Source organism: Anomalospiza imberbis, chromosome 6 (genome assembly GCF_031753505.1).
Source record: "Anomalospiza imberbis isolate Cuckoo-Finch-1a 21T00152 chromosome 6, ASM3175350v1, whole genome shotgun sequence".
Classification (NCBI taxonomy): domain Eukaryota; kingdom Metazoa; phylum Chordata; class Aves; order Passeriformes; family Viduidae; genus Anomalospiza; species Anomalospiza imberbis.
The window spans coordinates 21,311,615-21,337,249 of NC_089686.1; the positions used below are offsets into that span (position 1 = coordinate 21,311,615).

Consider the following 25,635-nt stretch of genomic DNA (forward strand, 5'->3'; position numbering starts at 1 on the left):
ATCCCACACAATAACTAAGCACCATGCAGCTGCTTGTTTACACCCCTCCTCCCATCAGTGGCATGGGGAGGAAAATCAGAAAAAGGTAAAACACATGGGTTAAGATAACAATTTAATAGTTGAAATAAAGTAAATTATCATGAACAAGCTTCTACAGCATATCAGTGCTTCTCCCCAGCTACAGGCTAACAGGGACCACTTCTCAAGTTCAAAAAACTAATTGCTCACACTTTCATACAGAGTCTCAGTCAGCTTGTATTTGCCCTTCATAAATACTTCCACATAAAATCTAACACAGAGGACCTGTCCATTCAGCAATCTGGTAACAAGATAATATAAGCCTCAGAGCACACTTGAGAGCTAAACAGCTCCAGTGTTTGGGGAGTGCTTTTTACTTTGAGGCATCATCAAGTTTGATCAGCTCTTTGAAGTAGAACAGAAAAGATTTGGCTTGCTCCATCAGTCTAGAAATGGATATGATCTGTCACTATTTTTTTTCACTGAAATTTTATAATCCTTCCTCCCTATTTCTACATACTGAAAAGAATCTTAGGTGACCCAGAGGTTCAGATGGAATTTCTTATAGAAACCTAAGAATAGCAAATGCCATATATACATATATAACATATATGTATATATGGCATTATATATATGAAGTATATATAATATACTTTAGATGTAAAATCGAATTTTTCTTTATTCTACACCCAAATAAAAAATACCTTTGAATAAATATCATGTTAAGTTGTCACCATTCTGTAATAAAGCAAGAGTTTGAAGCTTCTTTTCTTTGTTTTTTAAATATGCCTCCCTTTTTGTAGTGGAAAAGTGCATACAGTACCTGTTGTTATTCTTATGTGGTTTCTTAAAAGTTTTCATAAACACAATAGGTTACCAGTGAAATATAATATCAGCTCATCAGATTCCTGAGGTGCTCTTCTGCAAAGCTATGAAATAACAGTTCATCTTCTCTTTGCAGAAACCTAATACAAAATTTTCCACATACAATCACCTTAAAGTCTTCCCTCCTCCCTCTCCAGCTTCATATCCCACCCAAAGCCTTCCATTTCAGAAGATATTAAAAAAAGAAAAATAAAAGAAAAAAAAGAAAATAAAAACCGCTTATAAAACAGCAAAGAAAATAAAGTTATTTTAATATATATAGAAAGAGAACAAAATGAAACTTGAGGGAAAACTTACTGGCGTTACAGTTTATCCTGATACAGTCTAGATGGGGAAAAATAAATGAAAGATGAAATTGCATCCTTCAAGGTAACAGCTGCAGACATCCAAAAACAATCAGTCCACCCTTCCGGGGACAGACACACGCAAAGAGATGTGGCCATTTTATACTTATATACAGTCTGTACAAGTTCAGAAGTGGGTGTATATGTACAGTATATTCTATGTAAATATCTGTTACATAAATATATATATATACATATATATATATATATACATCTATGTATAGAGAAATATACCAATATACATACATAGCCACATGTTGACACAAAGTTCTTTTCTTTTTAGAAAAACCTACAAATCTAAGAGAATCTTCCACTCCAGACCATGACTTGAATTACAATTTTAAAAATTCTAATTAAGGCATAAAAATCTCCCTCAAGACACAAGTCATACTCAAGTGTCATTTTGCTTTTTAGAGACCTTTAGCAATTTCTCTAAGAAGCTTGAAGCTCAAAGTGAACCTTTACACTTGGTTTCTTTTAAATTAATTTGTATTGTTTTTGCATAAATACACCATCTGTCAACAGAGAATACCTGTAAAATCAGCCTATGAGATTCTTTTGGTGCAATATTTAACCCTTTCCAGCTTTCCCAAAGACAGATTCTCTTCTAATTCCCCCAAAGCCAGCCCAAAACACTTTTTAGTATGTGCACAGATACATTTGACACTGTCCGCTCAGGTGAGGAAAGGGTTAATATACTGCCCAGTTGTGTCCTATCATAAAATGGCCACTTGCAAACAGCTAACCGCACGAACGCCCAGCCCAGATTTCAGCTAGTTCTGGAGGTTGGGAATACTTTTTTTTGGGCTTGGCAGGGAGACTGGGGAAGTCTTTCAAAGGTCCCCAGCCCTGCCAGTTCCTCAGAGCCCAGTCTCATCTTGCTGTCTGAACGCTAAGGCTGAATAGGGTGTTTGTAACGTTCAGGGAGAAGATGAAATGGGCAGTGAAGTGGCAGATCTGGGAACCTTTGCTTCCCTGCTTCATTCAGAGGTCACAGGCAAGGGAGGGACAAAGACAGGTACAAGGAGAGAAAACTAGTTATGCTTGTGGAATCTAATAAATGGTAATGGAAGAGACTCCACAAAGAAAGCAGGTTGAGGTAGGAGAGCCTGAGTAGAGGGCTTCTGAGCATTGCTTCTCTCTTTTAACACACTAATGCTCAGCATATCTCAGGATGTCATCCATAAGAGGATCTTTCATTTATAAATTTCTATTTACAGCCTTGTGAACAACCACTGCTGTGGTGTCTACCACAGGCAAGAGCTTTCATATTAGTGCTCTTACATATCTTGGGCTATGTTGGCCTTCTCTCAGGAAATCACAGCCATGAATAATAGCACCATGCAGTGGACAAGTTGTCTGGACAACTAGAGCTTTGATCACCAGGAATGGTTGTATTTATTACAGAGATATGGCCCAGCAAGGGAGATTATATAGAATGGCAGAGAAATATAATGCAGTTTGCTTCTTAACCGGGCCAATTTTATGTTTGCTCAGACAGATGTAGGATAATTATTTTAGCAGCTAAACACAGTTCTTAAAAAATGAAGGAGGGGAGAGAACAAGAGTCTATAAATAATAAATAAAAAGTTGTAATGAGCAGGGACATACCAATCATGAGTAACATAGCCAGAGAGAGTCTGTTTTCAAGCAGAACTTCTCCTGAGAAAATCTGGGTTTGGTTTTGTGCGATTAGGTTTGTCATGTGTCGTCAACCGCAACAGAAAAGTGGGAGCAAACAGCCCTGGAGCAACTGCTACGATCACCATACAGTGGTGGCTATATCCCTTACAGGAGTTGGGTGGGGTAAAGGGAGCTCTGAAGTACATGCAGGGGAACTTTCCTCTCTGACCTGATGGAGAATGACAGCAAGAGAGACACCCAAGTCTCACCACAGGCAAGTGAAGTCAAGAGAGTTGCTACAGCTGGAACATGGGAATTTCTTACAGACTAAAGAGCAAGTGTGCTGGAAAGGGAAACATACATGGCTGGTCCTCAGCAACATTCATCAAAGACACTAAAATCACTCTTATGTTATTGATGTCTGCAGAGTTTTGTTTTGTGGGGTTTTTTTTCAGTGATACCAAACCAACTATTTGTCCTAGGGCTTGCCCTCAGGCTGAAACACTACTCGAGATGAAGGGATAGATGTTTCAAACTGAAAACCAGTGTAACCCTTATCTTGGCTGCAAGATTCCTATTTCAAAGGATGAGAGTCCAGGCCACTGAGAGGGCTGTCCTGACAAGTGCCCTGACATGGCACTACTACATCTCCAGGCTGTGAGCACAGTCTGCAATGCCATGCAATTGGGAGCCAGACAGAAACACACAGGTGCACTCCAAAGGAAGCAGCTCCCCATCCAGCTTTCATCTAACTGGGTCAGTGTGGATCCTGTAGGGCAGCCAAGAGAAGGCATCTGCTTGCACTGTTACGCCAGCACCACCATATCATCCACACTACCATCAAAGAACATGTATAGGGCTTTTTGTTGCCTTAATTTTGAGCCTTGCCCAAAGCAGTCCAAAAATTTTCCAACCATTGACACATGAAGTTGTTCTCTCCCTATTAAATTAGTTTTTGAAAAGGAAGAAAACACTTTTGTTCCACTAAACTAGTAAAACAGTACAAATACAAAGCAGAGGCTTTTCCTGGCAGTGAGGGCGTGGGTGTAGTCTGGTCTTTGTGCTCAAAACAGCAGCATTCGGCTAATTCAGGAATAATTTTAAAAACTCCTTGGGATTCCTCCTGCACAGTACCAGGGCAGTAAGACTTCTGGTAATCATCAGCTGGGGCACTCAGCCCTGTTATCAGTATTTACTTCTGAAATAGATTTTGGAGATGAGTATGCCTAAACAGCTCTAAATCCAGTCACCTACCAGTTCAGCAATTGGATGAGGAATGTGATGGGTAGTAGGGAAGTGAAAATAGAGTCTCTTACTGCATGGGGAGCAGAATTAGCCAGGAAAACCTCTTGCAGTTACTTTCTTTTCATTAATTGTCTAATGTACACCAGAAGTTCCTTCCTTAGTGCTCAGATGAAAGATTTGCCAGAGCATATCACCTGGAAAATGAGCCAAAGACACTCTCCTCCAAAAAGGCTAAATAACTCGACTGCAGTTAGCTAAAACAAGGGATCCATTATTTGAATGGAGGTATCTTTAGCAGCAAACAGAGATCTGTAATTTAGGCCTGTGTTTCTTACCATTTTTATCTTTTTGTCTGAAAATAGTAATATTTATTTGATGCTGCTAAGCCTTAGGCTGTTTTTTGATGCTGCTTAGGCTAAGGCTGTTTAATCCTTGAATAAAGAAAGAAAGTTACCTTTACGGTGTGAGGACAAAATGGTTTTTCCTTTGGATGAGCAGCCTTATGTGGTTGTGGAAGAGTACTTTAGGGCAAGAATAGGATAAAAAAGATAATCAGGGCCCAACTTTTTCTAAGCTCACTCTGAGTTATTTCCTATGGGAAAACCAGATAAAGTCCTATGCACACTTACCCTACATTATATTGAGGCTCCTTGCCTATCTCCTACTTGTGCTATTTTTATGTAGAAATGACAAAAGAAACTTTCCCTTTTGGATGGGCAAATGCGGCTCTGACACCCCTCAGGAGTTATCTTAGGAAAAGATAGATGAGAGAGATTATTACACCTCTTTAAATGAGAGGAGGCAGGAAATACTTATCCTAGTCAACAGTGACCTGAAGATATGCCAGGCCAGGAAGAAAAAAATCTGGAATAGTCTTTAATGAAAGGCAGTATACCATTATAATCCTGCCACTTATAAATGGGAGGAAAAATGTGAACGTGGATCTCCCTATCAGACCAGCCATTTCTTTCCCTTTCTGCACATCATCTCAGCATCAAAAATTATTCCCAAGCATGTTCCAAGCTATGATTTGCCTAATATCTCCCTCTCTCTCTCCTTCCACTCCAGACCCATTTCTTCAAAATCCTTCTCAACATAGATATGTATCACATTTGGATTTCAATTCTTCACACAACAAAAACTCAAACTACTGAGAGTCATGCTGTCAACATGAAGATTTGCAGTGCCTCAGGCACCCACACTGAAAAAGTCTGAAGCAACTTCCTTGCCCCCTTCCTGAGAGAATTATTCACTGCTGCTCTTCCTTTCCCTCCCACTTTCCAGAGCAAGCACCCAGCTGCCCATGCCCACCCACAGCCTCCGTATGTCTCTCCCCTGACTGGTTTGGACACTGACTGCTGGGGGGTGAGAGGGATATGCCAGCCCCTGCAGGCTGCTCCGTATGCTCTGTTCTCAGGGCTGTTTGCCGTGCGGGCCGCAGGCTTCAGGCCTTTGAAGGGTCGAATACCATCTTTTGATTTACCATGGCTGATGGGCTATGGGAAAGCTTTACAACTGAAACACACAGAAGAGTCAAAAAACCAGAAAAATAAAGGAAAAGAAAAAAAAAAAAAAAGAAAGAAAACGTAGGAAAGACCTTAATAAAGACACAAATGATAATAAGTAATCAAATGGAATAGATCACAGAAGAGAAGAAAGAGACAGCTCTTAGTATTAAATGACATAAGAAAAGCACAATTAAATAACTCACCCCTCAAAACAGTCCTTTTTCACACACATATATCATGGATTAGATGCTCGGGGGATACTGACGTATAGCTAGTCAGCACCAAGCATACTCAGATCTTCAGAGGTGGTGTTGATGACTATTTCTCACTGGTAAGGAGATTTTAGCAAGGTTGGATAAAGATTTAGTTCCTGTTTGTGACATTTGGGCTATGAGCAGTCTCCATACAGAGTTATTGTGACTTAGAATAAACAACTGGAAATGAATGGCTCTGATAAGGTGATTCTTCCTCAAATTCTGTTTTTCAACAGCAATGTGACTGCTGTTTTGGTAGAAGGAAAGTCCTGTTTCAAGGACATTTTCTGACAGTTTTATAAATCTAAGTAAAGGAGAGGTGAAGTTCAATCTGGGTTCCAAAACTCTAAACTAACCCTCTGCTGAGTTAGACATAGGAGAGTGCTGGCAGGTTTCCATTGATCCAGCCTACAGTCACTTTGGGGATGATTTAACCTCACAAAAATTCACAGCTGAAAAGCTGGCAAAATGTGGCATACACATTTCTTTAGTCCCTGCTACTACACAGAATCAGCCTTCAGTGTACACAGGGGTTTGTTTAAAGATTTTGTCCCTGCATTAAGCTGTCAACAACACATCTTTTCTGAACATGTGTAGACCATCTGTCAAATCTTTAGCCACATCTTTTAGGTGCCAGACAGAGTTAAACAGTCCACCTCTAGGCTAAGTGATGGCATAACAAATCCCAGTGAGTGCCAAAAGTGACCAATGCCAATCAGGCTTACAATGTTGACAGGCCCTGAGGGAAAAAAAAATCTTCTGCCAGCATGATATAATGAAAATTGGAGAGGAAAATTCCCTCCTCATATCCACTTAGGGTCTAAGTCTAGGAGGCCCCAAACAATTCCCCCAATTCTCATTCATTTTTAAGAAGATATAACAGAATCAAACAAGTGGTATCTTTCACAGAAGAAAAAGTGACAGTTTTTTATGAAGTCTGGCAATTTTCATGCTGCGATACTTCTCATGTGGTAATATCAAAGGTGATAAAAGCAGCCCTTACTAAAATACTAGCACATCCCTCACAGCGTGCAAAGAATTCTCCTTTCAACAAATAGAGGAGCTAGGGCTTAGAAAGTAAAAGAACTGGCTCTGGACTACAAGAGGATACTGTAGAGTTGGGCAGATACTCAGTAGCCCCAACACTTCCCCAATAGAAGCATGCCACTACCAATCTTTCTGCGATTAATTTTATTTTCTGAGGAAAAAAATAGCTAGCCATAATTTTCAAGAAATGTAACAGGGGAAATATAATCTTATTGTTCTTGATTATTAGCAACTAATTAGATCAGAAGAAAATGCAAACACATATAGATACACAAACGCTCTGCTGGGGTTTTATGGAAGATTCTCATTGCACAGGTAAAGAGGCTCAACAGCAGTTCTTTTGAGCTGCTCTCCAGAGAAACTCTGCAAATCTATGAAATTTTCCTTCACTTAGAGTTAATATAAGCAGAGATGGCTATCGTCAGATAGCTATTCTCTTTATTTGAGGAGTTACTGACACAGCTGAGGTCCATCTATTCCATCTGTCCTACAGGCCAGTCTGGATAGCACAGCAAGTGCATTTATGCAGCTACAGACTCAATAATGCTTGATTCTTCTTCAGTCAAGCTAAGCAGAGCAAATATGCAAATATATGGTTTTTTTTTTTTAGTTGGTGTTTAGCTTTTATTTACTGAGTTTCATAGAGTTGTTTTTTTAGAGCAAGAGTTTCTAAAGAGTTTTAGATAGACACTTTTCTTTTAAGATTTATGAACTTGTTTGATACATCTTCTCTTCACTTTCTTATTCAAAAAGTAAATAACAGGGTCTGGGTCACAATTTCAAAGCCAAAAAAAAAACCAAAAAAAAAAAAAAACCACTAGATGCAAATTTAACAAGCAAGCTAGTTTCAGAGGACAAGATATTTTCCAAAAAAAAACCTGCTACATGGTTTGCTCCTGGTAGCCACAGCAGGGCTCTGAAGATGGTGATACTATTACCTCTAAAAATCCGCAACTTGTTCCAGTGGGTTTTAGAACTTTAAAAGCTGACAGAAGCTTTCATGGACCATATACAAACCTTCATATAAAATAACCTACGTATTAAGAGGTATAAGATTATGCACTATTATGTTTGTTTTGCCTCTTTGAGTCAGCACATGAAGCAACAAGCTGCATCACTGGAAAGTGAAAGAAAGCTTCAACTCATGTATTTACATTCTTTAAATTTGTCATTCTTTAGAATACCTAAAGACTGGCAAGAAAATTAATTGAGGCTAATCTAATAGCACATTCACTCCCAATTGTTTTTGTATTGTTGTTATTGTTGGACTTGTTTCTAATTGTCTTTTTTAATTATTTTCTGGGAAAGTGTAACTCTAAGGAGACAGAACACAGCCCTTTGGGATGGGGGAATGCACTTTTATAATTGTTAATTTCTTTTTTTAAAAGGCACAATAAAAAGACCAGGCTTTTTTATTAGATAAATAAAATATGGTAAGTGGTATCAAATGCTGCCAAATGATGCAAAGGGCAGGGGGTTCACAGGACTTCTGCTTGCCACCACATCCAGTTTGCTTCATTTCCATGTTTGCCTTTGACTGTTTTGAGTGATGCTGGATGAATGAGGGATGTAACTGATCAAAAGATGGACCAAGTAGCATGTTTCACACAGAGCTCACCAGTCCCAGACCAAGAAAGGAAACTTAAAAATTTAAAGACTTAAAAACCAACACTGTCCATAACGAAGAACTGAAAGCAAATCTTCATGCAGCAATGCAGAAGAGAATTTCTCTCCGCAAGAGAATATCATTATAAAAGTTTCAGCACTTATTTTAGAAATCAATCCAATCCAATCAAACCAACAGAAAATAAATGAAATAACTTTTTAAAAAACACTAATCACAAGCCCAAACTAATAGTGAAGAGGGCTGTGGAAGGTGTTTATACAATACCTAAATTGACCATGAGTTTGACGCGGCCTCCATCCAGCTCCAGGCGCAGAGTGTCAGCAGAGTCTCGGGAGGTGGTTGCCATCAACAGCCCATAAGCACGCTGGGACATGAAACGGAAGGACACATCTTCTGCTTCTGTGTGCATAACCATAGGCATGATGATCTTCATGTACATGCTGCCATCATAGCTCAAGATAGAGGCCTCTGCAAGGAATCAGCAAAATTGCAAAAAATTAGAAGTTACACCTCTGAGGAACCCTCACATCTACCATAGAGTACTGTGTTTACAGAATCCATAGCACTTGCCACAGAAAGGTATGTAACTGGGGAAAAGTGCAACATTTAACTGCACTCAGAAACTCTGCAGGGCAAATAAGAGCATCAAAGACAGATATGGTGTTCACTGCAACTGGTGACAGCAGTACCCATGGACACACAATTCCCAAGGTCAAGCATGCTAGTACAAAGCCCCTTTGTGATTAAAAGCTAGCAAAGCCTTCGTTTTTCCCATCTCCTTCAGTGCACTGAAGTCCAGCCTTCACTAGGACTAGCAGTAATGACTGGAGTGACTAGAGTTCTAATTTCTGGTACTCTTGCTGTTGCTTATTTAGAGAGAAATTTCATTTCATTGATATCACTTTAAAGACAAACAACTGTATAAAGTAAATTTCCTAATAGGTCTTTTCTAAATCAGATTTGTTCCATTTTTTGATTTTATATTTTTCCACTACTTACTAACAACTAGTGTTAGTAGAGCTCTGCTGATACAATAAATGCAAATGAAGAAAGGAATAAATCTAACTCCATTGCAAGTGCCATTCAAATGCAGGAAAAGTTAGGAGATAGAGGCACAATGAAAGCCAGTAGGAGGGGAAAGAAGTGAACAAAGAAGTTATATTTTTCTATAATCTCTGAAGATGTCAAAGAAAATTGGAATTTCAGCTGAGGAAAAGAGTTAAATTTAGCATTCTTTATTTGTTCAGGGTCTTGCCTGCAGAAAGTGATATTCTCCTCTAAGGGGTAGAATTAAAGTCTTGTGCTAGAACTGCAGCAATCACTACAGCATGGCAATCATTGTTTCTTCACGGAATATGCTCAAAAGCATTTTTATCTGCAAACTTTACTAATCTACATAAATATATTAATACATGAATCAGAGCATTTCTATTCCCCACAGCCAACCCCTGTCAAAGGCAGAGCTGTAGAGATTGCTCCATATAGGGCTTCTACCATAAAACTACATATCAAAATCCCAGAGTTTAAAAAAAAAATAGACTGGTTCAGCTTCCTAGAAACATGGATGGATTGCTCTAAAGCTCTCTTACCAGTAACTCATCTGGTTAAGTTCACCTGAAGTTTTCTCAAATGATTGACTGGGATTCTCTCCAGGCACCACCACCCCACCACCCCCAGAAAATTAACAGCCCAACTAATTTACCAACTGCAAACCATTTATCTGGAATGTAGATGTTCTCCTTACGTTTTCCTTTGTCCCATTTTTCCCAGCCAATAAGAGCAGATCTTCCATCAGGAAAGAACAAGCTTGGCAAAGCCAAACCTTACATCCTCTCAATGTCTAAATGTCAGATGCTACAGTAGGGTAAATGAGTGGAAAACTGAGGTACAGCCAAATGTCCATGCCATAAAGTACCCATGGCAAGCTCCAAAATGGCCAGTAACAGAACTGTTCATGCAATGCAATAAATATGCAAATGATGTGATAAATAAATATATAAATATTAAGCTGATAAAGTGACAGAGAAGACATGTATATGGTTCCAAAACATTTGGTGGAGATCACTATAGTTGTGCTGGTGTAGCAACCCACCACACTAACAGCTGGTATGCAGCACATCTGCAGTCATAGGACACACAAACATATTAAAAAAACTTTTCTGGGAGCACCACTAAGATGACCATCCCTACTCATCAGTTTTCTTAGCCGCACTCGCCACACACTGTCATGGTCTGTACGCAGAAAGCTTTCTACACACATCAGCCTCTCAGCCATTACATTACACACATTTCTGGTACCAGCTGCCAGTGCTCCCCTGGGGTCCCACATCTTCGTTTGGCCAAGAAACAGAGAAGGAAAGAAAGCTTCTTTTTCAAGGTGGAAGAATAGTTTCTTCTTTTCAAAGTGCAATTCTCTTCCCCCTCACGTCTGCACCTCTCACTTGCCACCCACAGCTGCAAGCTGGAGCTAAATGTACTGTATATTATACATACACTCAAAGGCAATGCCTATGTACACACAAACCTTTCTTGCTCTCTTTCCTCTCTCTCCCTGCAGATTGTATTAGAAAATGCAGTCAAGCATGAAATGGCTCTTTTGACGCCTTCAGCTCAGATGTGCCTTGCATGAAACAGTTGCTGGCCCTAGCACATGAATAGCTGGGAGAAGGGGGTTGGAGGGTATCGGAATAATGAGTGGGAGTAGCTGACACAAGTGTCCCAGCTCTGCTGCCTCCATCTCCACAGTGCCATGCATTAGGTGCTTTAAAAACAGGAGTTTTCTGCCGTGACTAGATCAAACCAAAAGCATGGTAATGAGTCTCTTCCCTTCAGTAAGAACTTGTGTCCTTCAGCTTTACTGATCCCATTGCCAGATAATTACTGTCCTTAGACAAGAAATCCCAACCCTTACGATTATACTTATATAAGAAGGACCTGAAGAATACTCAAAATTGCTGAAGATGACATAAAAGTTTAGACAGTGTTTCTGCTGACATCCCAAAGTAGCCTAAATCAGGTATTACTGTCCCTTCTCCAGCCAGTCTGCTACAAACACGATGTGATGAAACCTTGTAACAATTAAGCAGATAAAATTAAATGTCTTGAAACAATTGAAAAAGCCTCCACACGACCCCAGGAGACAATATTCTGTCTCCTGTGTGTGCCCTATGCACTTGACATATTCCAAAAATGACAACATTTCATTCTCACTTTGCAATCCTTCACAGTCTGGAGTATCTGAGAGCATTTCAGCACATCTTGCAAGCAGAACATTCCCTCCAGCTATGAAAATACCCCTTCAGAGGAGGGTATTGCCTAGTAGCAGTCATACAAGTAAAACCTATTTTCTTTTCCTGACAATCAGTCCCCAAAGCTTAAGAAAAACATTTTACAGTTGAGCAAAGCATACTGCAAATCTGCTCAGGGTTGAATGTAACCTGGCAACAAGTGCATGACCTCAGCCTCCCAGACACCTGTGCTGGCAACTTCTGCCTGAACACAGGCATCCATTCAATAGTCTTCAGCCATCTGCAGCAATGGGACTGTAATGCTTTGTTCAGCACCATAAATACAGGCAGCAGCACAGTTATCCAAGTTTAAAATACATGCACATTTCTGCCACCCTTCTACTTTTAGGATAGCTATTATATTGGATGCATAGGAGCAATATGTGAAATCATGTTTGAGACCCCCACAGATTTGTACAGACAAAAATATTGAGTGGCATTTATTTGTGATCCCAGTGCCAGAAGCTTCATTGCCATTAGCTTGGAGACAGGAAGAGGAAGAAATCAGGTGCTGGTTCAAAACTGCTCTGACATAATGCCAGAAATCTGTGAAAATCGGTATGTTATTAGGAGCAATTAGCTTCCCAGTCTTGTGCTCTCAGACCCTGCCAGTTTTAATTTTACACTTAGCATCCAAAGGAGCAATTCATTGCAGCTTCCACACAAGGCTCTGCATAAACCTCCTAGGGAGATGGAACAGGCATATTCTTAGCATACAGACAGAAAATTATTTAAGACCTCTTCATGCTTTTTCTCCTGCTTTCAAACCACTCTCTTGTATTAATCTACATTCCTCACCTCTTTTCCTTCTCCTCCCTTTTAGTTTTTCTGCAGTCTCCTGTTCTTCCCCGTGGTCTTTTTCCTACGTCTCCCAGACTACAATACAATGTAGTTTCTTACTGAAATTTTCAGAAAGGTTACAGTGCAAAAAAAGAATCAAAAATATCCACACTTCATGAAAGTTGCAGTCCCCAGTGGCAGGAGTTCAGGGCACAGGACATTTTCCCCAGCTACATTTGTGAGACCAAAACACTTGGACCAAAGATTTCTGTGTTCTTGTGAATTCAAATATCCCTAAAGTGCCTAACCTTTGTATTCGCAAACCAAACACTTTCCTGCAGGCATTGATTGCACAGCTCACCTCCTGCCCTCACATATCCACTAGCAGACACATGGCCCCAAATAAAAAATAGATTTTCTGAAAGCCAAAATTACACTTTAAAATAAAATAAAACCAAACCAAGCATTTTTTTTAAAAGGAGCAATAAATCCTCATTGCTGTCCAAGTGGATTCCATACAGATGAGTTTCAACAAAAGGAGCCTGACAAGTAATTTGGGAAGCCCAAATGTAATCACTCAGACTGAATCTGATGACAATCCAGGAGAAAATGCTCCTGTTTTGATGGATAAAGATATGGATAAAGATATGATGGGAACTTTTAAGTGCTCACAAGCAGTTAGGACCTTGCACATCATCCAGCAGGATGGGTGCCAGAAGCTGTGGAGTTCCCTGTGCCATACCTTGCTGCCCAGGGCTGTCCCATACACACAGGAAGGTGAGTGGGACAGATGTGCAAATGGGGTCAGGTCCAACCAAGAGCCAGGAAACCTCATGGTGATGAGGCAGGTCCATGCTCAGGCCAGGAAGTCAATCTGCTGGCTGGGGTTCAGAGCGATTGCCAGGCAGAGCCACAGTGACAGGGCTGAACAAGGGCCTGGCTTGGCAGCACCCATGGCACACTGTGGGACCTGGGGACTGGCCCTACCACAGCATCACCCTGTGGGGGTGGGACCATGGGGGTCCTGGGCCATGAGCAGAGTGGAGGAGCCCCGGTGGCCAGGCAGGGCCTGGGGGTGCCTGGTGGTACCATGCTCTGGGACTGCTTCTCATTGAACCATAAGAAAAGTCCATGTTTTCTGAATGTGCTATGACACCTTCTTCATCCAATTTTCCCTGGATGTCTCCCATCTCATTATCATTGGACTTCACCTTAAACTTAGTCCACCAAACAGGAAAGAGCAATATGAAGGGATGTAAATGTAATTCAATAGCACTGAGAGGGACAATAACAGAGAACACAAAACCATCTTTAAAAACCTGCCTAAACTAAAGCATTACATTAGAAATAAGAATGGGATTTATTAGTCTAGCAAAATACCATGCAAACCATAAATACCACTAATAAGCCACTGATAAGAGTTTACTGTGCTAGTAAGTACAAAGCTATTCTGCTTTAGAGATTTCAAACTGACAAGATGTCAGTAGTATTATTATGAGTTGTTATCCACTGGAAACTCATGAGGATAAAACAGTAAAAATCTTGGACACATACAGCAACAGAAAAGTAAAGAAATCAGACTGGTTTTGCTGGTACTCAATCTCTCTGAAAGACCAAAGTATTTTTTCAACATCAATCCAAGTTTTTCTTTGCTTCAAGTTACGGTGACACCTTCCTTCTCCACACCCAAGTGGGTATATGGCTGCTTTACAAAAGATCTTCATATCCTGAAACTCAGTACATCATTATTCCAGCTTCCTCACACTATTTAAGACTAAGCACACTCCTTTCTAATCAGCTTCTCCTAGCTTTTATTTTCCAAAAGCTGCCACTCCTGCTTCTCATCTCTGGCTTCTTTCTGCTGTATATACTATTTTCTTAAATTCAAGTTTTCCAATTTGAATAGCATATGTCAGTTAAGACCAAACAAGCACTTAAAGTAGAGTAATTACATAAGACATCCTTATCACTGCACTGTGCACAAAATAGTTTCAAATGAACAGCAAATGTGAGACATATGAGAGCAAGCTCCAAGGCATTCATCACATATTCAGGGATGCAAGACTACTGGTGAAGCAGTAGTAATAATTGTCACTTATAAGGCCCCTGCTATAGACAAAAATTGCTAGCAGATGTTTACATAGGCCAGATGACATCCAGATGAATATTCTTCACCAAACACATTTTTTCAAAACCTTGTAAATGTTATTTCATGACATTAACTAAAAATTAATTTAATTTCTCGGCCTGAAAATTCCTGGAGAAATCTAAAATGCAAACCACATCTATTTATTTATCTAGAAAGTCAGAAGAAAATAAATACTCTATTCACCAATTTTCTTTCCATATCACTGTCTCCTCCTGCTCTGGTGCCTTATATATCTTCTACCCCTTTGAAGTTTTCCCAAACACATAACCAAAGCCTGCAGATAATATTATTGACTAAGTATCCACAAAATGGTAGACATAAAAAAACTAGGTAAAGGCAAATAAAGAGCCTTAAGCACATACAGCATGCACTATAATGTCCTTCAGACAGAAAAAAAATATGTTGATTCACAGAATTAAGACTTTGAAATTTCTTTGGTTATGAACAAAAGAAATTCTGATTTTTCTTTTTAGAGCAGCACGAGTTTTCTTTTTTGAGTTCAAAATTAACACCTGGCTCTTCTGCTTCAATATTATACCAAAATCCTGTAAAGTTGTCCTGAGAATGTTCATCTTAAAGTGGACTAAATCTGAAGGAACTAGTTTAAACTGTGAGGCTTCTACCATTGTAAGGTAAAATCCCACAACATTTTTGCCTGTCTACAACTAAAGCTTTAAAAGGAGACTTTCCAGATTTTAAACTGACCTAGGGAAGATATACTAAGGACATGGCTCCTAAATCTCTCTCCATTAATAAACCTCTCTAACATTTGTCATCTGGATTCTAGATTTGTTTAACTTCTGTATTTAATCAACTCTCCAACTCCTCAGGTTAACCTGTGTCTACCCTACAAAGGAGTATGTACCAGTTTCTGTCAGCCTCAGGCTTGGTATGCCCTTCCTACACTCCTGTTGTCATCAGACACAAAAGAGTATGAGTTAATTCAAGGGGTGTTGTCATGTGGGGAGTTACCAAAAATAAATTCCGGTATTCCACAATGAAAGGCAAATAAACTTTGCTTCTCCTTTCTTTGGGCTGCAATCATGGCAAGAACTGGCCTAGGGAGGAGCTATAAGAGCACTGTGTACCACTGTGGAAATATTTGCAGACAGAGGAAACTGTAGCTTGTAAATGTTATTGCTAGCCCTGGGAGGTGATGAGTGAGGTTATATTGCCTTACTGAAGCTTGGCAGAGACTCAGGAGAACCAAGAAGGAGCACACGTGCTTTTCAAATCTACTCCAAATGCCACTCTAACATTTACAGAGCTGTGTACTACTATTTGGGAAGAAATCTCTGGCAAGAAGGCTAAGGGTAGAAGAAGAATTGCTCCTCAATGTAAAGGAGTATAATGGGGAAACACGATACTAAAATCAGAGTTTGAGAGTTTGCATTACCACAGGTGGAACTTTAGAAAGCGATGCAACTTCCATTTAGTTCAAACATCTTTGAGTCCTCTTCATGTCAAGCTACATGAAGCATTTGATCTCTACCTGATGAATATTGTGCACTGAGAAAGTGAGATTGCAGCAAAAATGTTTGGTATACTTCAGTGTAAAGTGAAAAAAAGGAGGCAGCAGAGACAATTTGTAGCAAGAGAAAATCTAGAAAATTGTACGGAAAAAATAACACAATGAGGGTTGCCACACACTGCAACAGAACAGTTGCAGAAACCCCAATCTTCAAGTTAGTCTCACTTGAAGTAGGTGGTGGGGATAGCAACTTCCAGAGATCTCTTTCAACCATGATTATTCAATGCTAAGTGCCAGAATGCCCTGATTTCACCGGATATTGCACCTTTTCACAGATATCACCTTACACCTGCAAATTGCTACTGATTTGGGATGGAAAAGGGTTCCAGAGTCACCATCTCTAGAAGTGTTCAAGATGTATCTGGATGTGGCACCTGGGAATATGGCTTGGGGGTGATTATGGTGCTGCTGGGTTGATGGTTAGACTAGATGATCTTGAAGGTCTAATTCAACCTTGATGATTCTTTTATTCTGTGATCATCAGTCTATCATTTTTGAAAAGCAAGGCTGTAATGTAAACTACATTCATAACCTTTTTAAAATCCATAAAAAACCTCTTCTCGGTTCTGTTTTTCCAATATGGGAAGAAAAGCTAACTACTATTGCCTCTGGCTGTTTGTTTAAGGAAGGTTCACAGCATTAGACAACCCTCAATTTCATTTCCTTCCTTTTCCTCATCAGACAGCCCCAAATTCCTAAATTTTGTAAATTCCTGGAAGAAGTACTTTAACAGAACAGGGAGCAAATGGAAAACATTGGTCTACAAACTGTAGGTGAAACTTGTCCATATCATACTGGTTTTGAAAAACCAAAAATTCTTCAAGCCAGTCAGTGATTTACAAAGGGCCAGAAGTGAGACACTGCCGTGCTGAAAATAAGCAAGCAGAGGAACCAGGTAACTATTTATTCAACTCGTATAAGGCAGGCAGCTTCATGGAAACAAGAATGTCACAACACTTGCAAAGGATGGAAAACAGGTCATCTTTGAAGGGAAGCCCAATACAACAGAGCAGGTAGCAATTAGGAGGGTAACAATAGTAATACATGCTGTGGAAAAATAGAGGATAATATGTAATTTGGGGTTTCAGGCTACAACTTCCAAGCTTGAAATACAAGATAAACTAAGCTGAGTTCATAATTCTAGGATCTGGAGGAAGGTTCCTTCAGAGCCTGTTCTTCTCCTATCACAGATCTGCTGTCTTCCCTAAAAATATTCTCAAAACCACTAATCCGAGAGTGGTCCCCATCTGAGAGCAACACTCGGTCAGTGCAGCACAGACAGTGCCAAAATGATGACACTGATTTCCAGGCATCCCACAGACTCTGTCCATTCCTAATGAAGTCATCAGCAGAGATGCAACAGTCAGATCTGTTCACCCAGCTAATTGCAACCACTGTTCAATTATTGGAACCATGACAAAAAGGGAAAGAGAAGCAGAAACTAGTAGCTGGCATGGAATGGCAGTTGATATCGCCAGGATCATGAAGGCTCAAGCTAAATGTACATGTTCATGACTGTAAATTTTACTAGCAGATAAAAGAAATTTAGTTCTATTTTCAAGTAACAGACACTGCCTTTTGAAAACATGATTGTATCCCAGATTAAATTCCACTTTGCAACTCTGGTACTTGTAGATATTTTTTTTTTAAATAAAAGGAATTTCAGATAAAAAAAGAAAGGGAAAAAAAAAAAGAATTGGCATGGATATGTGAGGTGTTTATGCACTAATGATCATTCAAATTACACAGAATTTCAGTGTTTGGACAACTACAGGAATGTTAATGAGCTGTCCCTCTATGACTCCAGACATGACCAAGTGCAGTTTCTCTCTTACAAAACCAGTATCTTTTGATAAGGACCCAGTTAGAAATTCATAGTCCTTAACACTGGTTATAATTCTCACACAGTTATTAACCTTCTACAAGCCTATCTCAAATGCCAAAGGCTGTAGTGCAGTTCTACAGTGCAGGACTGTGTACTGGTCCAACTGCATAAACTGGCATTCAATGAATGCATTTAGAAATAACAGTAGCCAGCACAAACCCTTAGTTCAAAACTCAAAGATTTGGGTTCATGGAGAAGAGAGTTCCATTAATCTTCTTCTTCTCTGAGCTCCAAGAACTTCCAGTGATCTTGATGGGAATTGTAAATGATAATAAGTCCTGCTTCATGTTGAAGCTATGAAGATTTAGTCATCATTGGCAACTTATAGGATTCTCCAGTCAAAAGAACTGTAGATGTATAAATTATGACAGCAGCTGTGACCCTAAAACTTTCACATTCACCACTGTGCATTCCATTATATTGTCTTTGAAATTCAGGGCAGCAGTCAGAATGCAATGGAGAGTGTCATACTCCAAAAGCACCAGCCTGATGTCACAGTCAAGCAGAACTGGATTTTCTTCAGCTGCTTCTATCATGGAACTACTGAGCTGCTGAGGCCTGAGACTATTCCTATTCAAAAGAAGACTGACCAAATCTTGAAATCACTAGGTATCTTAGACTGAAAATGCCATTTATGTGCAGAAGATTTTCAGATCACCTTCTATGGTGGCTAAGACTTTTACTGAAATGCATGGATCTCTCCTACTCCTAACTGAAATTGGAAAGCTGTCACATTGTCACCCCATATCAAGGCACTTGCATCCATTACAGATAAGATGTAAGAATGTACCCACATTCTGTATTGTTCTCTTTATACTAGACATAATGAAAAACTCCAAGTTAGGAGAGTTTTAATGGTGAATGAATAACTGGCTATTTATCCTGTCTAAAGCACTTCTGTCCACTGCAATACAGTCCAAAGGGACATTTACTCTGTGGATTTCTAGCAGCAGATTAAACACAGCCTATTAGGGAAGAGGGTCCCCTCAGACCTGTAAACTGCCTCAAATGTAAAATTCAATGTCTGCTTATCAGTGACTGCACCTCCTGATTGACATCACTTTCCCTACACCTTCACTCAATGCTAGGCAGCACATCTGCAGAATGAACTTCCTGGGAAGAAACTCTGCCATGAGTGGGCAGGTAATAAGCTTCACTTCACTGTGGTCTTCTCAGGTTCTCTAGGTTTTTGAACAATTTCTTTATGAGATTGAGAACCTAAAATACTCACAGAGCAATAGCAAAGAATAATTGTTCCCCACCCACATCACTGTTAGTCCTTATACAGTTCAGAAAAGCATTAAGGATGGTACAGTTGATATCTTTGTCACAAGGGTGGTGTAATAAATTCAAACATCAACCATTTATTCCTAAAGACCAGAGTTCAGAAATTCCTTAGACAGAGAAAAATAGGAATTTTGTAATCTCAAACTAAGACTGGGTTTTCCACATCCAAAAATCACTGTTTAGAATGACCTGCAGAGCTGCCTGTGCACTGAGGAAGTCTGGGACAGAGGGAGGAATAAAGCTACCAGTCACAAATATGATATATTTGCTAATCTGGGTGGCAGACAGAAAGTGCAATCTCTAAGAATGGATTCTGAATCCTAATAAAAACTTAGGTGGTTGATAAAAACATCAACAGCCACAGTCTTAACACTATGTACAGTGGAAAAACCAGTTTGCTTTCACCTAAAATGTCTCCCAGGCCCCTAAGTGCAGAAGAGATGGAACGAAGAGACTAAATTGCAAACCCCATCCCATTTAGATAACTGGGATCACATGTAAGGTCAGGGCAGTTAATCACTACCCATTTGCTGAAAATTACCCATAAAGGATATTAGATGCACAATACTTCTACAGCAATTAGCTCTTGTTGGTATGAATATGAAATAGGTACCTAGTAAGAGTTACCTCGGTAACAAAAGAAAGGAAAATAATCAGAACAAAGATGGAAGCCAAGGTAAATTTGGGGGATGGCCAGTCCAGATATATGTTTGGAGGATTGGACAATGCTTTCATATGTATTATTTGGCCAAATCTCCAAAGTGTATCAGAGGAAGTGAGATTATTAGAACAGAGTCCAGCACAATTTAACAAAGCATGGTATAAGCAGATGGGAGCGTGGCTATCAGATTAAGCTTGCATAAAAGCTGTGGCAAATCCATCATGAAGTTTTCCAGGCTCTGAGAAAGCCTGACCAGAACTGGCTATACCAGCAAATTATGTTTACTTCAAGGATGAAAATTTTCTCTTACCTCATTATACAAGGATGAAAAAGTGGTGGGGGAGAGAGTCTGACATTTCCTACTCTCAAATGGTATTTCTCTATAGAGGTAAAATCCATTAATCATTACTAATTAAAACTGGGGAAAAAGAAAAAAAAGTAGTTACATCTGAAGGCATTCTTTCAGTTTTTCCACTTCTTGTTGCTCACTCCTTCTCTTGGGCTGTCTGCAATCTGCACCCCTACTGTTTCTGTACCCACTGAAAGGGGTTGAGAAAGTTAGGCTGCAACTCCACAAACACAGCCTTCAGCTGCAAGGAGAAGAGTCTGGCTGCTGCCCAGGCAAGCAGGAGGAGTTAGGAACAGCCATATGGATGTGCTCCTCACATCTGCCCACATTTAGAGGAGTCACACAATCCAGCCCAGGCGATAACAAGCACTCCAAGCTCCACAAGGACAGAGTGGTAGGGAGAGCCAACAGCTGTTATCTGTGGCTGAAGCATGATAGTGGAACCTCCTGTGAAACTGGTATACAGACTTGGTGTCCTAGATGGCCTCCAATTTGAAAAATATTTGGGACACCATCCAGAAGCCTTCCTACAAGGGATGTAAAGTTGAATTAAAGCCAATATAAGGAATCAGAAGAACTCATAGTCTGGAAGTTTCTACATTCTAAAGGATCCTGTACAATTTCAGAAATATACAAGAAATTATTGTATAGACAATAATTATTTTCTAACAACAGGCTCTGTTTGAGCCTGACTGTAACAGCTGCCTATTGGGACACCTTCAGTTTAAAACTGAGTACATTGCAAAAAAAAATCTAAACCCAACTATCTGTATGTACTTCATCTGTCATATTTCCCCCTTCTACTGTTCATGGCATCAGAATATGGTATTTCTTTTTTTAATATCTTTCATATTTTTCTTTCTCCTGTTACTGTGCAAAATGCCAATACATAGAATGGCAAAACCAGCAAGCTACCTGCACCAGGAAACAAACAAAGCACATCAGAAAATTACACTGCCTGTAATCTGAAATAAAATTTAATTATATTTTTCAAACATATCCTTCCTTCAATTTCCATTCAACTTTGGAACAAAACAAATCAGAATATGCACAGTGCTTCCAAATACACAATACCATAATCTTCAATGACAGTTAAGGACTGACTCATCCTTAACAGCAATTTTATCAAGTCAGAACAAGATTCTGCAGAATATCAAAGCAACAAAGGTTGTATCAAGCCACATTGCACCCTTTCCCCTGGGGAACACACAGTTACAGCTACAGCACTTGGCCTTACACAGCATATTGCTTCTTTACACTGCATAAACATCCTCCCATGCTGGCCAGACTGAATATCACAAAGGGACAAATACAGCAGAAAATACATAACCAAAGGAAGACACGCAAAGCCCTCACTCTTCCAAAGTCAAGTGCTGAGCAACCAGAACTCAGGACATATTTGGACAATACTCTCAGACACACAGGATGATTTTTGGGGGTATCCTTAGCAGGGCTAGGTGTTAGACTCGATGAACCTTGTGGGTCCCCTACAGCTCAGGATATTCTATGATTCTGTAATCTATGGTGTTAAAACTGCCATCTAATGGTGAAACTGTAACTTTGAAGCAGGCAGAGTAGACAGCACACAAGGAAACAAATCCTGCTTTGACCTGCAGCTCTTGGATTTGGATTGACAATCACCTTTTTCAGCAACATTTAATTATATGCTGCTTCTTCCAGCACTAGCTGCTGGTGAAGCAAAAGTGTATGTTTTAAGTGACAAAACAGATTTTCATCAGGATGTGATTACTGACTCAAACTGCCAGATTTGATTTCCAGTTTTGTGCCACAGATAAGAGACTGCCCAATGAAGAATATAATAATGCCAAAGTTCAGGCTTGGATTTTTGAGGACTGATAATGTCATCTTAATTTCTGATAAAAAAACCTACCAACATTGAACACATGCAGAAATGCTGAGTTAAACCATCTAAATTACTCCAGTGATATAGATTTTCTGGACATTTCAGGTACTCCAGAACCAAATCACTGTCAGTAATCTATCATTTACCTCATGATCTGGTGATACAGATTCCAAATCACTTTCCTGGTGACTCAGGTATGGGCAGAAATTTTTGCCTTGCTATGCACCTAAACCAAAGGAAGCTAGTTCAGACAAGTCAGTACTTGCCTTTCCATTTTGCTTAAACTATAATTAATAGTACCTCTTTATTAGGCTTCCACTGATCCCCTAATACTTGTAGAATCATAGAATGGTTTGGTTTGGAAGGGACCTTAAAGATCAACTAGTCCCAGCCCCCGACCATGGGGAGGGACACTTTCCACTAGATCAGATTGCTCAGAGCCCCATCCAACCTGGTCTAATAATGTTGGCCTAATATCTAAAGCAGAAGGCCAAAAATTAGGACTCACGAAATCTATTCAACAAGTCACTTTGTGATTTTCCTTATTTTATCTGAAAGTAGGAAAAAATGTCATTTACCTCTCTTCAACAACATGTTTTACATTCTCACTAAGCAATCATTACAAATTAAGCCAAATATATTAACAGGACGTCACTAATGGAAAAATAGAACCTAATGAACCCTTGTATTGAAAGTACTATATGTCAGGCACAGACACATTCGGAATTCACTTCTGACAGGTCATTGACATCTAATTCCATACTATCACCAAAGACAGCTCAATTTGCTCCCCCTTTTAATGTGCAAGTGAGAGTCAGTGAAATTGTCAGACTCCTGATGAAAGACAAGCGCCTAGGATACATATAGAAAAAATAGTTTCTTCATAAAACTCTCTCTCCAAAGTCATTCAAGAGTTTAGAATCTCAGAGCCATCATTCCCCATATCACTGGAGAAAAGGGATGCTAAGCTCTTCACCCACAAAAGCATCTCTCTGCAATTCAGCAGAGAGACATTTCTATTTTCAATATAAAGTGAATCACAGGCTGTTACACTGGGGCTTAATCATGATCCTGAAAGTTCAGTACAACATCTGTAGTGAACATCATGCTCTGCTTTCTCCTAAGGGTTCCTGGAGGGCTGCAAGGGTATGGGGGAAGCCCAGAGGCTGGAAAAGCTGTGTGTATTAAGGAGTTAATACACTTCAGTATGTATTTCAAGTCTGTTTGAAGAAAAACACAGTGTCAAGCTTTTCCCCAAAAGGGTTGCTAGTAGGAAATCAAGCAAGCCACCAGTTGCTGGGTGAGCAGAGCAGGTGATGGGGATGCAGAGGCCATGGGTCCCAGGGACTGGTACACTCTGGAGGCACAGTGAGGGGCAGGTGTCAGTGCTGCTTGAGGCCATTAGATGGTGAAGAAGGCTGTAATTGTCTCCTCACCTGTGCCACTAGTGCTGAGAAGTACTTGTTATGTGTTTTTTCAAGGGACAGCAGTATGGCTCCTCCCTGGGGTAGAAGAGAAAGCAGAGACACACAGCAAATCCCAGTCAGTTTTCTGTGTAGTGTCACTGCCACCAGCTCTCACTGTCACTTGCTGGACAAGGTCCCAGGTTATCCACTCCCATCTGCACAAGTTCTGGCTCAGCAAGGGCTATTTCAAAAGAAGATTTTCCTAATTTACACCTGGAAATTATAAGACACAGCTCTATACCACAATACAACCACAAACAGCTGTTTTCTAAAATAAGAAGCTGACGTACTCTGACCAAAGAGGAAAAAGAGTAGATCTCCTAATAGGATGGTTTTCCTGTCTTTGATTCCTGTTATTTGAAGTCCTCCACATGATTTCAAAGCATTAAGATGCACTCAGGAATGTCATTTGAACTGGCCTACTTTCACAGCAAAAACTGAGACAGAAATAGAAGACAGCTCATCCACTGTCACACTGCAAAGCCAGGACTGTGCAGGGACACAACCCATTGTGCAGGGACACAAACCACTGTGCAGGGACACAAACCACTGTCCACCACAGCTGGGCTGCTGCCCTCCGTTTTCTGGATGATCCAAGAACCACCTGTCACCTTGTTGTACTTTTCATCAGACAAACCCTGAAAAATTCTCAGAATATCAAACAAGTCAAAATAATGAAGAGGTCAATAACTCCTCTGGAAACTGGAAAATAATCCACAAGCCTAAAAATAATCTAAATCTGTAACGGAAAGGGGACCGAACTTGACATCACTTGAAACATAGATGGTAAGACTCTATAGATACAACACCTGTTTTTCTTTCAAATTCTGCAGATAGAGACTCAAAAGAGGAAGAATTGAGGCACAAGACAGTTTTTTAAGATTTCAATTGGCCTTTTTTTTTGGACTAGGATTTATTTACTGCAGAGTTAAGCATCTCTCATAGTTACAGATTCTCTATTTATATCTGCTAACTGTGCAAATTTCCTGGTTCTCTGATTCCAGACCAGCTGCTGGGCACAGCTGTGCTCCAACAAAGGCACCGAAACCAGCAGGATTACTGTGGGACTGTCATACTTCCCTAATTTCATCTGCATCTGGAAGAGGAAATCACAGTGCTTTTCTCACCCACTCCTGACACAGCTCAACAGAACACCACCAATGTAATTAAAAAAAAAAAAAAAAAAAAAAACACCCTCAGTGATAGATTGCCAGTGTGAGAAGCTTCCAAGCTTCCACAGCTTTTAAACGTTGCACTAAAACAAACTTCCTGCACAACCTACAAGGTTGCTAACACGAATACAGGAATCAAAGTGAAGAGTCACCTGCAACCCAAAAGACAGAGCAGAGGACATCCTGTGAGCAATTTGACATGTGGAGAGATGAAGGCATAGAATTGCAAACAGTATAGAACCTGGCAAAAAAGAAGCCTCTGTTTAGTGGGAAGAGGGGGATGTAAAAGAAATGCAACTAGGCAGAGCACCCAAGGCCTCACAACACACTGCAGGCTGTATGACCACATACAGCTATGAGCATCTCAGTCTTGAAGTAGGTTTTTAGAATGCAAATTTCATATTTCTGTGGGCATCAAACTCAAGGATGCAGCAAGATCAAGCCTGCACCCAACAGAGGGTACTGGCACATCCTCCTCCTGGCATGCACCACTGGCTATCTGAAGCCTGCCCCTGCTTCCCCCACACCCTGGCTATCCTGAACACCGCCCTTACTTAATGGCTGCTTCATACCCTGAGCACCTACTTACATATTTGGATTTTAGTCTAAGAGCTGGTGGGTCCCTAAGCACAACAGAGAGCAACACTGGGGTT

General features: G+C 40.1%; 1 protein-coding gene across 11 annotated transcripts in view; it reads right to left on the minus strand.

Moving 5' to 3' along the window:
- Positions 1-25,635, minus strand: part of NRXN3 (neurexin 3) — a 968,667-nt gene that overhangs the window by 620,092 nt on the left and 322,940 nt on the right. For 6 of the 11 annotated variants that reach the window (XM_068192702.1, XM_068192703.1, XM_068192699.1 and 3 more), the window contains 2 exons: positions 8,816-9,019; positions 1,201-1,227 (listed from right to left, as the gene is read on the minus strand). In XM_068192702.1, coding sequence (XP_068048803.1) covers positions 1,201-1,227; positions 8,816-9,019 — 231 coding nt within the window. The remainder of the gene's footprint in view (positions 1-1,200; positions 1,228-8,815; positions 9,020-25,635) is intronic. The other 5 variants (XM_068192711.1, XM_068192712.1, XM_068192706.1 and 2 more) reach the window with 1 other exon arrangement.